The 15,829-nt window shown below is 40.4% G+C and overlaps 1 protein-coding gene across 7 annotated transcripts in view; it reads right to left on the reverse strand.

The window, feature by feature from the left end:
- GRK3 (G protein-coupled receptor kinase 3) overlaps positions 1–15,829 on the reverse strand; it is a 118,368-nt gene that overhangs the window by 42,464 nt on the left and 60,075 nt on the right. For 6 of the 7 annotated variants that reach the window (XM_082698797.1, XM_082698795.1, XM_082698793.1 and 3 more), the window contains 4 exons: positions 6,773–6,874; positions 4,528–4,602; positions 3,433–3,494; positions 238–289 (listed from right to left, as the gene is read on the reverse strand). In XM_082698797.1, coding sequence (XP_082554923.1) covers positions 238–289; positions 3,433–3,494; positions 4,528–4,602; positions 6,773–6,874 — 291 coding nt within the window. Of the gene's footprint in view, positions 1–237; positions 290–3,432; positions 3,495–4,527; positions 4,603–6,772; positions 6,875–12,330; positions 12,533–15,829 lie in introns of those variants that run through there. The other variant, XM_082698798.1, reaches the window with a different exon arrangement.

Consider the following 15,829-nt stretch of genomic DNA (forward strand, 5'->3'; position numbering starts at 1 on the left):
TGCTTAAAATACCCTCTCTTAAATAAATAAACACATTCTTACAAGGCTCTGAAAAAAGAGAATGAAAACCCGAATTGTTTACGAGGACGAGTTCTCCGTACAGCGTTGTACTGGCGACATCTGTTTAGACAGAGGATTACCCGTGGGAGTGAGCTCCAGGGTATAAAGTATTTTCTCACGAAGTTAAGCCAGAGGAAGTTTTTATTTAAAAAAGGGAAAGAATAAGAGGATACTCACATGGATATTTAATTCTACATTTTTCCACTGACAGAATCGGGTGAACTTGTCACTAGAAAAGAAGAGAAACAGTCGCTGAAAAGTTGCATATCATATTAATCGATCTAAGGAGCAATACTGAAGGACGGACGAGGATGGCTTTCCTTGTGTTGCTTCTCGACCGGAGGTACGTTTCCTTCAACACCGTCTCACAAAGCCTTCGCCGGTCTTCGTGGCTTTGTTTCATGATTCAGGCACAAGATGTAGTATCTCCCTTAAGCTGTGATGGCTGCTATGGTCACGTCTATCTGAAATCAGCAGCACCCAAGAGAAGGCCAAACGTGTGCCCCATATATCCTGCCATTTTAATAACGTCTATTATCATTTCAACATGCATGTGGTCGGTACAGAATTAGTAATGACACCGTCTACATTCTTGTTTTTACAGTAAGTCGTAAAACCCGGTGCGTATTTTGCACTGAGAGCCCATCTTAATTCACACTCAGCCATTTTGAGTGCTCAAGAGCCACATGTGACTAGTGGCTCCCACACCGGACCACACAGCTCTAAATGACAAAATATTTGTAAATAAAGACAATAGCAGCAAACACTCAGATGGAGCTTTCCACGTGCCAGGTGCCGTTCCTTTCTCCCTCTGGCAATAGAATGAGCAGGTCTGATGAGCAGGAATGGTGATGACCATTCTGCAGCAGAGCAGACCACAGCCCGGCCAAGGTCACACAGTGAGAGAAGGGCTAGGGCTGAATCTGAACCCAGACCAAGTACTGCTGCTCAGAGATACAAATGCTGTAGGAGAAAAAGTCCTTAGGCGAGAATCACAAAATGTGGTAGGTCCACTGAGCGGATCTGCTCCCACAATTTATTCAAATGCTTGGTGAGTACTTTGCTTTCCCTCTACCTAGAAAAATATCTACCTCCATAGCTATTTAATTAAGTTGTTATTTTCATTACGTTTATTAGTGAGCAACACCGTCTGTAATGTTTGTTTTTAAACATTTTTTCAGAAACAAATAATACATTATATGTTAATAAAAAGAATTTTTTCTTTCAAAAGAAATGCATTCTAGATTGAATACTCTTCAAAGGCAAAGAATATTCTTGGTGACCTCTGGTATTTTACCTAGTCCCTCGCTCAATTCCTTACATGGGCACAGCATCAAGGGTCCTTTGGATGAATGAATGAATGAATAGAAAGGAAAGGAAAGGAAGAAGGGGAGAAAGGCAGTGAGTACATATGAAGCACGCGGTCCAGGAATTACCACTATTATTATCAGAATGCCTTAAGGCATCTAACTATCCTAGTTGCCTGGGGAGGTTCATTTAACATGCCATCTAGATCTTTTAAAAGTATTTCTGAGGCTGAAAAGCAAAAGCAGAAGAAGTCTTTGTAATTATGCAGCATCTTTTGTCAATGAACCTAAAATGGCGTTTACAGAGTGTTTCACTGATCTCCCTATCATCTCTGGGAGGTTGGTAAAACAAATTATATTTTGAGCATTTCTGAGAGTTATTTCAAACAGTTTCTTCTTTCTTTTTTTTTTTAAGTATGATGAGCGCAAAAGGCAAAACACCACTCCAGTGTCCTCTATACTTATAAATCCGTGACTGTCACTTTGAAATCCACTTGCCAGCTGGGCTAGCTCACACCGGTTCTCCTGGATTCTGGAGCTCAGAACTGGCAATGGGGGGTGGTGATCTGGCATGTTCTATAGACTTGCAAACTAGCTGGGGAGGATTAAGAACCACGGAAAGAGAACTATCCTGATGATGGAGAGTCAAGAGAACCAAATCCCAACACATACCCTGCCTCAAAAAAACATCCCCTCTTCCCCCCACCCAAGCCCACGTGAACAGCTTGGATTTCTTGTGGCAATAAGAGCGGAAGGCTCACCCAGTGGGACAAAAGGACATGCGGTTGACCAGGTGGCCAGTCAGCAAAGAAAGTGCTACCAACCCCCCTCCCCCACTTTAATTTCCATCCCCATTTCTCCCCTCTTCCCCAGTGATAACCTAGAAGCTCGGCTGACCCAAGACCTGGGAAAGGTCAGATTTTTGAACTAACAGTACCCAAGGGCAGGCCAGACCCTGCTGAAACACAGCCAGCCTCTCCCCTCAGCATGAGCCACTGCTTTCTGGCAAAGTCTCCAGTAGACTCAGCAAAGGGTAATAATCATTTGTATGCATATTAGTTTCCCCAAGTACTGATTCCAGGATAAAATTATCCCTTGAACTCTAGTGGCATCATAAGGCAACTGGTTTTTTTTTTTTTTTTTTCTTTCTTTCTTTCTTTTTAAATGCCTTCAGTTCTGTGACTACTTGGGAGGGAGAACCACAGAGAAGCAGCGTTTGTTCTTACGGGGCAATTACTGAACAGCTGTGGGCCGCTCTGGCATCGAGACATGATCATCATGCCGACTGTCTAGAAATGAGCCCAGTTTGTGGAGAAGAGCACAGTCAGTGTGAAGGCGGATTCCACTGAAGAGAGTCTAGTTCCAGCAGTGCTTCATCTTGGGGGGATACCCAGATCCCAGCCAAATGGCTGCTGGAAAGGCCCCACCGGCTGGCAATGTTGACAGGTGTCACTGAGCATGCTCAGGGCTTCGCATGACAAACCTACTTGTATAGTTTGAGTAGCTCCAAGGGACATATTCATTAGGGATAGTCATAGTACATGTGACCACAGACATCTGCCTAGAAACCTCAAATTCTACTACGTAAAGAATCAAATAGAGGTTGTCCCACCGTGGGGGATAGGATGTCAGAGAAAAAACAAATGATTAAGACAGGTTATAGAAGCATGCTTGCCGTTGCAAAGGTGTCCCAATAAGATACTCTTAATACTGTGGTTCCATGGTCTATTTCATCTCTAGGCCATTTTGAAGCTAAAGAGCTGCAGGTTCAAAGAGACATCAAGATATGCAAATCCTACATAGTAAGGTAAAGTATTGAGGGGACAGTTTAACGTGAAGGCTGGCACATAGTACATGTTCAGTAAGTAATTGTCAAATGAACAGATTGATACCCATTTTAAGGACAGTGCTCATTGGCTAAAATGAGGTAAACCTACAGAATATAAGATTTTACATACACACACACACTATTACTTTAATATATACACACTATTACCTTAATATAATATTACATGTCAAGTATGTCTCCCAAAAAAATGGTATGTACATACATGAAGTTTCATACCTTTCCATAAATTTTTGAAAAATGTTGCCTCGAAGACTTTCACAAATTTCTTCTATGTAGGGCTGCAAGGGATGGAAAAGAAATCCCACACTGCATAAATTGGAATCTAGAACACATACTGACGAGACCCGGATGACCTGCAGCTCCCACTCTTGCACTTGCCCAATTCTCAGTAATGGATCCATCACCATGACTATTAGTTATCTACAGCTCAACTATGTGCTCTGTGAAGGTGCGGACGGGTCCATCCTGTTTGCCACTGCTTTCCTATTTCCTGGAATGGTTCCTGCAAAATCACAGACGCTTCCCAAGGGACCATGGTTGATTGTCCAGGTGTGTGACTGGTGCAGTCCCATAGGCCTCACACTCAGAAGAGCCCAGGCCTTGGTTTTGTGTCCCTACCATCACCATCTTGAAATTCTTAGTTTCTGAACAAGGGGCCCCAAGTTTTTAATGCTGTGCTGGGCCCTGGAAATTATGCAGCACATTTTGTAAATGACTAAAAGTACTGACAATCAACACTGACATTGAGTTTTAAAGACTCAGGGAGTAAATTTTTTTTACACAGAAACACAGAGCTAAAGGTAGTCATGGGGAACAGTTAAGCCCTCTTCTCATTTTGCATATGAGGCTGCAGCACTGTGGGCACGTGTTTTCCCAAGGTCTCAGAGCAAATTCACAGCTAGACCAGGATGAGGGCGCCTGGTTCACTCGTGCAGTGCACTTCCCTTCATGGAAAACAGTCTACAGGTGCCTCCTGCACTATGTAAGTCTGAACCACACATGTCCACTTACATGTTGACTTTTTACAGACAATAATAAAAATATATTTTCCTTATAATTTTCTTAATAACATTTTCTTTTCTCTAGTTTATTATAAGAATACAGCATAGAATACACATGACATATAAAATATGTGTTAAACAACTGCTTATGTTATCGGTAAGGCTATCTGACAACAGCAGGCTGTCAGTAAAGTCTGGAGGTGGGAGTCAGAAGCTACATGTACATTTCTGTCTGCGTGGGGGGTCGGCGCCCCAACCCCTGAGCTGTTCAACAGTCAACTATATTTATTTTGAAATAATTTTGTCTTACCTGGAAAAGAGTTGATGTCACTTGTTTCTTGGATAGGTGACTTTGAACATGCTCTACGGCTTGCTTTGAGAATGGCTTTCCAGAAAAAAATTAAAAAAAAAAAAACACATTTTTTCCCCCCACAAATACGAGATGTAACAAACTTCTATAACACCATAAAACCACAGCATATAATTTAACACATTTACTAAGCAGGAACCTGTGGTAATTATATATATATATATATTTTTTTTTAAAGATTTTATTTATTTATTTGACAGACAGAAATCACAAGTAGGCAGAGGAGGCAGGCAGAGAGAGGGGGAAACAGGCTCCCCGCTGAGCAGAGAGCCCAATGCAGGGCCTCAACCCCAGGATCCTGAGATCACAACCTGAGCCAAAGGCAGAGGCTTTAACCCACTGAGCCACCCAGGCGCCCCTTTATGGGTAATTATATTGACATGCATTCTTTAAACATCAGCTGGATATCTGTGGGCAACACAGATACTTACTCCTCTGAGCCCCCAGAGTTCTTAGTCACCATGTCAAATAGGAGGATGAGCACAGGGGCATCTATCGACATACCTAATCCCACAAGGGTTTGAGACTACTGTGGTTTAAAAAAAAAAAAAAAGAGGGGGAGGGGGCAGCTGCGTGGCTCGGATGGTTAGGCATCTGCCTTTGGCTCAGGTCATGATTTCAGGGTCTTGGGATCGAGCCCCGCGTCGGGTTCCTCCCTCTCCCTCTACTACTCCCTCTGCTCGTGCTCTCTCACTCTCTCTGTTGAATAAATAAAATCTTTTTTAAAAAAGTATAAAGAATCTTATTATCACCTTATTAAATGTATACATCCCTCAATTTGTTAATGATGGGGTCCTGAAACTATAAAAATTTCCACTATGTAAGAGAAAACAAATGCATGAAAATCCATTTAAGAATTAAAAGCTTAGAAGGATGTAGGTTAAGAAAGTCTTGTTGTGACCACAGCAGAGGGGAGCTGGCTCTAAAAAACAAACAAACAAAAAAACCCAGAGTTTACACCTATAAGAACACACTCCCTTCTCCCTCCAAACTTCAAATTACACCTTTAGGAATGTGCCACAAGAGGAAAAGCTGAAAACGCCCATCATTCTGCCGAAAGCCCTCTAAGCTGCTGAGTGACATGAAAACGAAGTTTCAGCGGCATGCCTGCAGGACATCTGGCATTTGCCGAGGTTCAGCAATTCTCCGGCAAGGTAGCAAGGCACAGAGCATCAGCCAGCAGCACTAGCTCCAGAATTCTGTCTCCTACAAGTACGTGAGGACAACAGAGAAATGCACGGCCAAGAGGTGCCACCAGCCATGGTTATTTGGGCGGCAGTAAGAACCGTGAATGACACAGTAAACACAGACGCGCTAAAATAAACCATTATCATGGCCAGTGCTGTCCACTCAGACTTCCTGCCACGACAGCGATGCTGTGTATCCGCGCTGTCCATCGGCGAAGCCCCCGGCCACGGGCAGCTATCAGGCACTGGAAATGCGGCTCACAAGGCACCGAGGAGGGAAATGTTTAACTCCACTGGATTTTAATTAACTTAACCTTATATCAAAATAGCCACCTGGGGTGAGCGGCTCTTGTATTGAACATGGCAGGCGACGACTGTGAGGCTACTCCTCCAGAAAACTCTCGCAGAGTGAATTATGCGGCGAATTTTTATTACTAATTCTTCCCACTCACTCCTGGTGGAATACTTTCCTAGGAACCTCGTTTACCCTAATGACTAAATGGACTGTTTCTCTGGTTTACAGGGGGAAAAAAATGTTCCCACCATTATTTAACTGTTAATAAAATTAACATTAAAAACTACTCTTCCTCATTAATCCAGAGAAACCATCTAAGATTTCTATTGATCAGTATTTGATTTGCCTAATTATGTAAAGTAGAGCCAAATTAACAATAAGAAAGCTGAATTTCTCTTAGAAAGTTTGGAATTGAGACCAGCCTTTCTTTCTGTTCATCTCAATGAGCTATCAATTTTATTTTCACCTTTTTCTTTTTTTTGACCATGAAAGGACCTGCTTCTAGAAGTATCCTTGGAGTAGCTGGAGCAACAGCTTCGCATCAGCATTACCAGCAAACAAATGACAAAAGATGAGACGGGGGTCCTGTCCTGGGGGAGCACTGTTTGATTTCTTAAACTTCTTCCTCCTACTTCACTTTCTAGAAACACCACAAGCTGCCTCCTGTCCAAATGACAGGCACGGAACAGAAAGAAGTACTTACGTGTGAGCAAGACAGGAGCTCCTTCATGATGTAGGTGTCATAAATTTGCCGGCTTCTGCAAAGGCGGTCTTCCTCATTTTCGAGCTTCTCATATTCTTTTATCTGGGGTTTTCAAAGTTACCATTGTTAGGTATGTCTTCCCAGAAAACTCACTTTATTAAAAGATATTACTTGCCCGGGCAAAAACCACTTCCACAGGAGATTAAGCAAATTGCTGAGTTGGCTACTCCACAGGAAACAACTATTTCTAATGTTGGAATAATGAAGTTGGGATAATTTAAATGCAACTTGAAACATACAAATGGGTTTTTTCCTATGATGAACCTCGTCACTTAAATTCAGAAGCACAACATTAGAAAACAAACACTGCCATGGTTACAATATCTTACAATATACCTGCCAGGGGCCATCCGTCCTTGCCAATTCTCCTCTCCAGAGCAGATAGCACTTAAATCTGGCTGAAATTCTGTTCTAAGACTTAGGATGGGGATTCTTATTCAACTACAACTAGTTCTTATTCAACTACAACATTACAAAACAGAAGGGGGAAAAAAAAATACACACACACAGAGTCAAGATTCCTGCAAAGAGATGTTTTTAAAAAATCAGTTGAATATTTTAGAAAGGCATTAATCCAGAGATGAAAGCAAAGGTTTTTCGGGTTGGAGCCTCAGCTGTATAATAAAGTATTAATAAACAGGTTACTTTAAACAGTATATTCCGGTAACTTAGGGAAGCCATGCTAAGACAGGCCAAACATTAAAAATGTGCTTTAGAAATACTTGCCTTCTGTAGAACTGGTCCCAACCCTCTAATCTGATAAGAGAAGCTCCTTGACCGGAGAAGTTGCTTTTATTTATTTACAGACATGCTCATAATCCAAAAGATAAGAGAATGAGGACACAAATGAAATACAGAGTTAGCAGGAAGACTGAGGCAAAGATCTTCAATATGATGACTAATTACTATTGTCTGACTTACTTTTGGGAACAAAGCATTTTCAACAGACAGACAGTTGCTGACACTGACTTTCATAATATCTGAGTATTCTTTATTCTGGGATGATAAAATAGAAATGAAAGTTACCTTTTTACAGTAAGGCTGGGTTTGATAGTTTTTAAATCAAAACCAGTAAATCCTATAAGAATTGCTAATAAAGAAGGGGCACAGTCGGCAGGGTATGGGGTGTGTAAAATACGGAGGTCCCAGATGAGGGCCAGCTGGCTCACACACAGAGAAATTACTGGGGCCATATTACTGTCCTGAATTGTTGTCATCAGCGTTACCATGACAGTCACAGGTCTGTGACTGCTGGGACTTAAAACAGAGTCTTGTTGGAACAGACCAAAGTCTGTCATGAAGGCAGGTGGACTGGAGTAGGTTATAGGCCATCCAACCAGAAATGACTCTTCTAAGGCAGCAGCAATCTCCTGCAGTGTTAGCATTACCAAAGGACCTGGGCTTCACCCCCATGAGTTAATTCAGGACACAACAAATCTCAGTAGTTCAAACACCATGCCAGACACAAATATGGTAGCTGGGTGGCAACAGAAGCCAGACACCAAAATCCGAAGTCCAGTCAGAAAATAAACAGAGAATCTGGCTGGGTTGACTTCTTTTGTTGTTTTAATTTTAGGTAGATCCAAAGGCCAATGCAGAATTCTGGGATAACACAGGTAGACTGTTAGTGAACCAAAGGAAACATTTCTGCCTAAACAAGCAAACAAACCCAAGAAATAGTAAGACTTCGTGGAATTATTATCCTTGAAAACAAATGTAAAGGAACACAAGATCTGTGTTCTAGGGGGCCTAGGACGCAAGCGGACACCTGTTTAAACAAATGTTGATAACATGGAAGTTTTCCATGAACTGTAAAAATCTGATGCCACAGAACATTCTAGTTTCTTGGGCAAATGATACTTGGACCCACAATATGTGCTTTACGAAAGACTAGTGCCACATAAACTCCAACCTGAATAACAGCAAAGGAAGAGCGTAAGGTGTCTAAGTGTCTGTGGCTGTAATTCAAAATCCACTTCCTGTTATCAGGAAGACCACTAATCAAAGAACACACAGCCCTATCAACCAGCCCTAGACAGGATGGTCTTACTAAAATCTGTGCTCGGAAAACACCACCTCTAATTGGGCAGTTAGGTTGACCAGGTCACCTGAGCAGGCAGAGGCCAGAGTTCAGAAAAAGACACATTCACTTGGCGACACAGTGCCTTTCTGCTTGAGTGGTTCCAAAGCTCACGGCTGAACACACAGCCTGAATGAGCGGAACCCTCAGAGCAAGCACTTCTGATCCACCACTCCCACATCTCTACTCTCTCCCCACCATTGTAGGGAGATGGCCCTGCAAAGCCACTAATGGCCTCTGCTTGCCCAATCAAGAGTCTCTCTCGTCTGTAGCTTGACTGACTCCCCAGCAAGCATTCAACTGGTCTCTTCACCTTCTTTGACTTCTGTGATCTACACTCTCCAGTGGTTTGTGACACTGGCTCCTCTTCCTCAGTTTCCCTTGGCTTCTTCCTCCTCTGCTGGACTTCTAAATACTAAAGCCCTCAGGACATGGGGCCAAGGCACCCTTTTTTCACCTGTTATAAATTCCCCTCAGGTAAAACTACTCAGTCCTACAGTTTCAAATACGAATTCTATTCAGATGTCTAAGTTGGGATCTCTAGTACTCACTTCTTTCCCTGAGCTCTAGACTCTAAACATCTAACTACGTATTTGCCATTTCCATATCCTCTCTACTCCCACCAAGTATGCTCATCCCCCGGCCTTCTTTATCATGAATGTGAGAAAAACCATCCTCCCAACTGCTTAAGCCAAAAAAGGAATAATCATCCTTGATTCTTACTCTTTTGCTCGCACCCCTGCTTCTACCTACCCCTATATCCAATTAATAATCAACCAATCATATTGGCTTTACATTTTATCATAAACCCAGGCTCTGCTTCAGATAATAATCTGCTTTAAAGAACTGCCAAGGGAACAATCTTCCTGAGAAAACAACAGTAAATTCTGGATATATATAAAACCTAACCAGCAAACACTAGTGAGTGACCAGAAGCACAAACATAATGGGGAAGGGGCATGGACCAGAAGCTGGAAAGTCAGAGAGGATATTCCTGAAAATAAATAGCCAGACAGGCAGAGCTCCAAAATTCTGTGTAGAAACTCTTTCAGTATCCCTGCTGGACCTCATGATGACATGTGAGCACGGCAGACCCAAAGCAGTCCAGCAAAGGTTAAAACAACTGAACGAGCTTTAGCTGCGACCCACTGTATAAAAAGACAGAGCTTTGAAATTTGAATAAGCCAAGTTAATTGCTAAAACAAAAAATCAATACCCTCTGAAGAAGCGTATGGAGTTTAGAATATCTACAATGTATCAATCCTACTGTACAAGATACAATTGAAGATCATTCTACATATCAAGAAACAGGAAAATATGGTCCCCATGCAAGAGAACAGATCATAAAGACCATTCCAAGATGACTCTGATGTTCGAATTATCAGACAAGGATTTAATGCAGCTATTAGAATTAAACAATGAAGTATGGATCACTGAAAAAAAATTTTTTTTAAAACTATACTTAAAGACACGACAGAAAATATGCATGTAATGAATAAAAATATAGAAATTGGCAACAGAAACATATTATGAGAAAAACCAATAAATTTTAGAACTAAAAAACACATCCAAAGTAAAAAATTCAATGGATGGACATAATAGTGGAGTAGAGATGCTGAAAGAGTCAAAGAATTTGAAGACAGACCCATAGAAATTATCCCAATCTGAAGAACAGAAAAATTATTTGGGGGACAAATTGAATAAGACATCAGTGATATTTGGTATAATATCCAAAAATCAGACATACATCTAACTGGAGTCCCAGAAAGAAGGGAAAGAGAGATTGAGGTAGAAAAAATGCTTTAAGGGTAATGGCCCAAATTTTACCAGATTTGGTGAAAGATACAAATCTACAGATTTCACAAAAGTCAGCAAACCCCACAAAGGATAAACACAGTATCTAAAATCACTCCACTATAATACAGAGATTGTCAAAAATGGGGGAGGGGTGGTAAGCAAGATACTTTTATGTTTGTCTCTAAGAAACAGACTTTATATATAAAAACACTAGTTAAAAGTAGATAGGAAAAGATATATCATGAAAACAATAAGCAAATGAGACTGAATGGCTGTAATAATATCCAGTGAATTCATTTTCAAGACAAAGACTATCACAAGCAATGAAGATGGACATTTCACATGAAAAGGTGTAATCATAAATGCATATGCACCTAATAACATAGCTTTAAAATACATTTTTTAAATGGCAAGAAAAAAAAATAGACAATTCTACATTATCATCCCTCTCTCAGCAACTAATAGAACAAAGAGATCTAAAACCAGTAAAGACATGGAAGATCTATCACATCAATTCCCTTAATCTAGTTGATATTTACAGACTATTCACTTAACACTCCCATCTTCAATTTTCCATGGACTTTAGAATAAAACCTGAATTTGTTACTCTGGTCCCCAACCCTGTCTCCCTTGTCGACCTGATCTTATCTCATACTACCCCAATCCTCTCATCCACTATGAACATACCATTCTGGCCTTCTTTCAGTTCCTCAAACATGCCAAGTTCTTTCCCACCACATCTGGGGCTATGTCTTAGCCACATTTAGCTGAAAATGCTCTCTCTCCTACCCTGCTCTCATCTTCAAAAGACTAGCCTCCTTGTCAGTCAAATCTGTTTCCATGCCTGTTCTTCAGAGAATTAGTCTTTGACCCATCACTCTGCAGCCGCCTTCAAGTCACACCACATCACATTGAGTTATGAATCTATCTTCAGACCCTGCATAGCAGTTATTACTTTCTGATACATTTCCTGTTATTTATTACTTTTTGTCATCTGTTTCTCTCAACCAGAATAGAAGCTCAAGGAGAGCAAGGGCGTTGTCTTGTTCATCCAAGCAATGTCTGGCACTGGTGTTTGATAAATATTGGTTGAATGAAAGAAGAAAATCCTATGGAATAACTTTGCCTCTGATCTTATAGTTATTCTCTGTTTTCCATGATTTATTTCTAAATTTTTTAGATTTTTTTAGATTTTAGATTATTTCTAAATTTAGACATATATACATATTTTTATAAGCTGCCTCTAAATCTAGATGGAACAAAGTAGTAGAACCAACACGCTAAGTCATAATTATGTGTCAGTCACTATTCTGGTGAGCTGATTTCATGGACACAACCTTAAGAGACAGGCACTGTGATCCTCCTCATTCTTAGCTGTGGACACCCACATAGATAAGCTAGAAATTTTGTTTGCCCAAGTTTACATAGTTAGTAACAAGTGGAGCCCAAGTCCAAGCCCAGGCGGACTGGATTTAGAGCTGGCACTTTTAACCACTAAGCTGCAGCCTCCCATACACCTGAACAGCATGCTATAGATACGGTTTAGAAAGGGACTGTCCCATCCAGCATCCTATCTGAGCCTCATACTTAGCCTGTGAAGCATCCAGAGATGATTCCTAACCTTATTTCCACAGACGAGGCAATAGAAGCTCAACCAGCAAGTGCCCCCGTGTGTGCTCCTCAGGTACAAGGACGGTGTACTGTTCACATTTGTAAGGTCCAGGTCTAAAGTGTAGATGCTTCAGAGATGACTCAACCACTGGCCCCAGGTCCCACAGCAAGTGACAGGCACAGCCGCACCAGAGGCTAGCTAGGCCTTCTATCTATGAGTCAAATACAGATGAAGATGAAGACCAATTATGCCACAGAAGCAGAAGGCATAGAGTAAGTATTACACAGCGTTACAGACAACAAATGGACTGCAAACCATCATGGAAGACTGGGCTAGTTGTCCAGAGAGACTTGTTAGCAAATATACAAAGTGAGCTAGACCTTAAACGAAACTAGGGTTTCCACAGGCTGAGAAGGCAAAGCAGCATTCTAGGCTGGAGGAAGGACATACGAAAAGAAACAGAATGGGCTCAGCGGTTAGTGGGAGTGTCTGTAAGAAGGTAGAGAAAGATACAGAGGAAGGTAGGTGATGACTAATTTAGAGATGTGTGAATGTCAGAATAAGCTATGAGGCCTTTAACACACTGGAAATGGGTAACCACTAAAAGTCTGGGGACCCAGGAAAGTGGAAATACAACATATAAAATATGAGTTTCAAGATAACAGACAAAAAGTTTTCTAGGGATTGGGATCATACAACAACCATCAGAAATATTCAAACTGATAAAACCAAGGACGCAGAGAAGAATTATTAAAAACCTCAAGGCTTAAAGGTGGTACTAATTTAGAAAACTGCATTTGAAGCCCCAAGACTGGATGGTCTTTAGTATATGTGCTGCTGAAGCGAGCACTGGATGGATCTTTTAAAAAAAAGAATATAGAGCAAGCTGCTAAGGAGCTTTGGATGTTGCCCTCCAAGAAGATAATCTGATAAGCCAGATCCATCGTGTGCCAAACCAGAAGACAGGTGTGAAGAGCTGGGAGCAAGCCAACCAAGAGAATCTCTAATGTTTAAAGTTCAAATGGAAATACATCAGTAGTATTCACCGCCATATTGGCAAGAAGTCCTTAAGAAGTCACGCAAGTAGATTGCCCATCTGTTTCAACCTTGTAAAAATATCTATTAAAGATCTCTCTGTATTTGACAAGGAAACTTAGTACTTGCTGAAATTGGGAGAGGTGAGACTTTTACGAACAGAGAAAGAAACTTCTTTTGACAGATCAAGCTGTGATACTCATCCAGATTACAATTCGGACCAAAATAATAAAAGTCACTTCAGAGTGAGTAAGAGCCTTTTGGATTTGGCTTATTTTGTATACATGATGCTAGATGTACATCATATCTTGTCCATTCTCCCTGGAAATACATTAATATAGTTTTAAAAGTATGGGAAATGTCAAGTTTACAAGGACATTAATGGGAAATGTCAAGTTTACAAGGACATTAATAATCCAGAGAGAATATCCCTCCAATTTTCAAATTTGTGCAAAGACTACTAGTATCAGTCCTAATTATGCTTGGCTTTCTTTGGACCATTTAAAATGCTTTAGAGGATGCCTGGGGGGCTCAGTGAGTTAAGCATCTCCCTTCAGCTCAGGGGTCCTGAGATCCAGTCCCCCACTGGGCTTGCAGCTTGGTCAGAAAGCCTGCTTCTCCATCTCCCTCTGCCTTTCCTCACTGCTTGTGCTTGCTCTCCTCATGCTCTCTGTCTCTCTCTGTTTCTCTCTCTCTCTCTCTCTCTCTCTAATAAATAAATAAATAAATAATTCTTAAAATGCTTTAGGGTAAGGCTACATCATGCTCATAATAGCATATGTCACTTCTTAAATATATTTTAACCTAAAATATTTCCTAATTTCAGTTCTAATTTCTTCTTTGACCCATAAGTTACTTACAAGTGTATTCATTTCCCAACAATTGTTTCTTAGTAAACTCTGTTATTAAATTTGAGTTTAATCCTACTGTGGTCAGAAAACACTGCAAACGATTTTGATCTTGAAATCGCAGGAACTTTCTTTAGGACCTGTTAAATATTTTCTTTTGATGTATCTTCCATGTGTACTTTAATGAAGGCAAATTCTATTTTTGCTGGGTGCAGCATTCTATATATGTCAATTAGGTCAAGTTTATTCATCGCTTGACTAAGATTTTCTGTATCCTTACTAATTTTTTTTAAAGATTTTATTTATTTATTTGACACAGAGAGAGAGATCACAAGTAGGCAGAGAGGCAGGCAGAGGGAAAGAGGGAAGCAGGCTCCCCGCTGAGCAGAGAGCCCGATGTGGGGCTCAATCCCAAGATCCTGAGATATGACCTGAGCTGAAGGCAGAGGCTTTAACCCACTGAGCCACCCAGGTGCCCCAATCCTTACTAATTTTTTGTCTGTCTGTTCTATAAACTCTTAAAGAGTGTGTGCTAATGTTTCCCACCAAGAATGCAGAGCTGTCTCATTTTAGATCTGTCCATTTTGGCTTTATATATTTTGAAGTTACATTATTTGTAACATACAAGTTTAAGATTGTGATCCTGACCCCATTATCATTATGAAATTATCTCGACCTCCAAGTAGCATTTACCATACACTTGGTCTGATACTGGTGTTGCTGTACCAGCTTTGCTTTGGTTGGTGTTTATCTCTGTATATCTTCCACCATCCTTCTGTTTGAAGTATGTCACTTGTAAGCAGTATATATTGGTGTCTTGGTGATTTATTCAGGCAGACAAATTCAGACTTTTACCAGGGAGTATGCAGTCCATTTACATTAAATGTCATTACTTATGTAGAAGGATTTATAGTTACCATCTTATTATTTTCAATTTGACTCATCTATCTTATGTCCTTTTATTCCTTTTTTAATTAATCCAATATTATTTTATTCCATTTTCCCTCTTTTAACTTGTTAGATATACACATTTAATCCTATTAAGAGCTGCCTTTAGAGATTACAATATGCATCCTTAACTGATTACAAATCAATGCAAATTATTACTTTTACTATCCAACTCCCCAATAATCCTAGGATCTTTAAAACACTTTAACTTCTTTAACCCCTTCTTACCTACTATCATACATTTTGGTTTTATATACATTTTAAAATCTAAAAACATTATTGTTTTGCATAGTCATTTATTTTTATTTTATGTACATATTACCCTTCATGATGACCTTATTCCTTCCTGCATTTCCATCTGGGATTATTTTCCTTCTGCCTAAAGTATCTCTTCTTAGTATTTGTTGTAATGCAGGTCCATGACTGTCAAAATTCCCTCAGTTTTTCTCTGAAAACATCTTTATTTCACCTTCATTTTGAAGGAAATTTTTGCTGGGAATGGAATTCTAGATTGGCAGGGTTTGGGGTGTTGTTTGCTTGGTGCCATGATTTAGATGGCCACTTTACTGTCTGGTTTGTCTCGCTGCTGCTGTTGTTTGTTTTAACCATTTCTTCTAAGACGTCATAGTCAGTCATATTATTTGTTGCTCCTTTAAAAGTAATGTGTCTTTTTCCAC

This window comes from Mustela nivalis, assembly GCF_964662115.1.
Source record: "Mustela nivalis genome assembly, chromosome: 14".
Lineage (NCBI taxonomy): Eukaryota > Metazoa > Chordata > Mammalia > Carnivora > Mustelidae > Mustela > Mustela nivalis.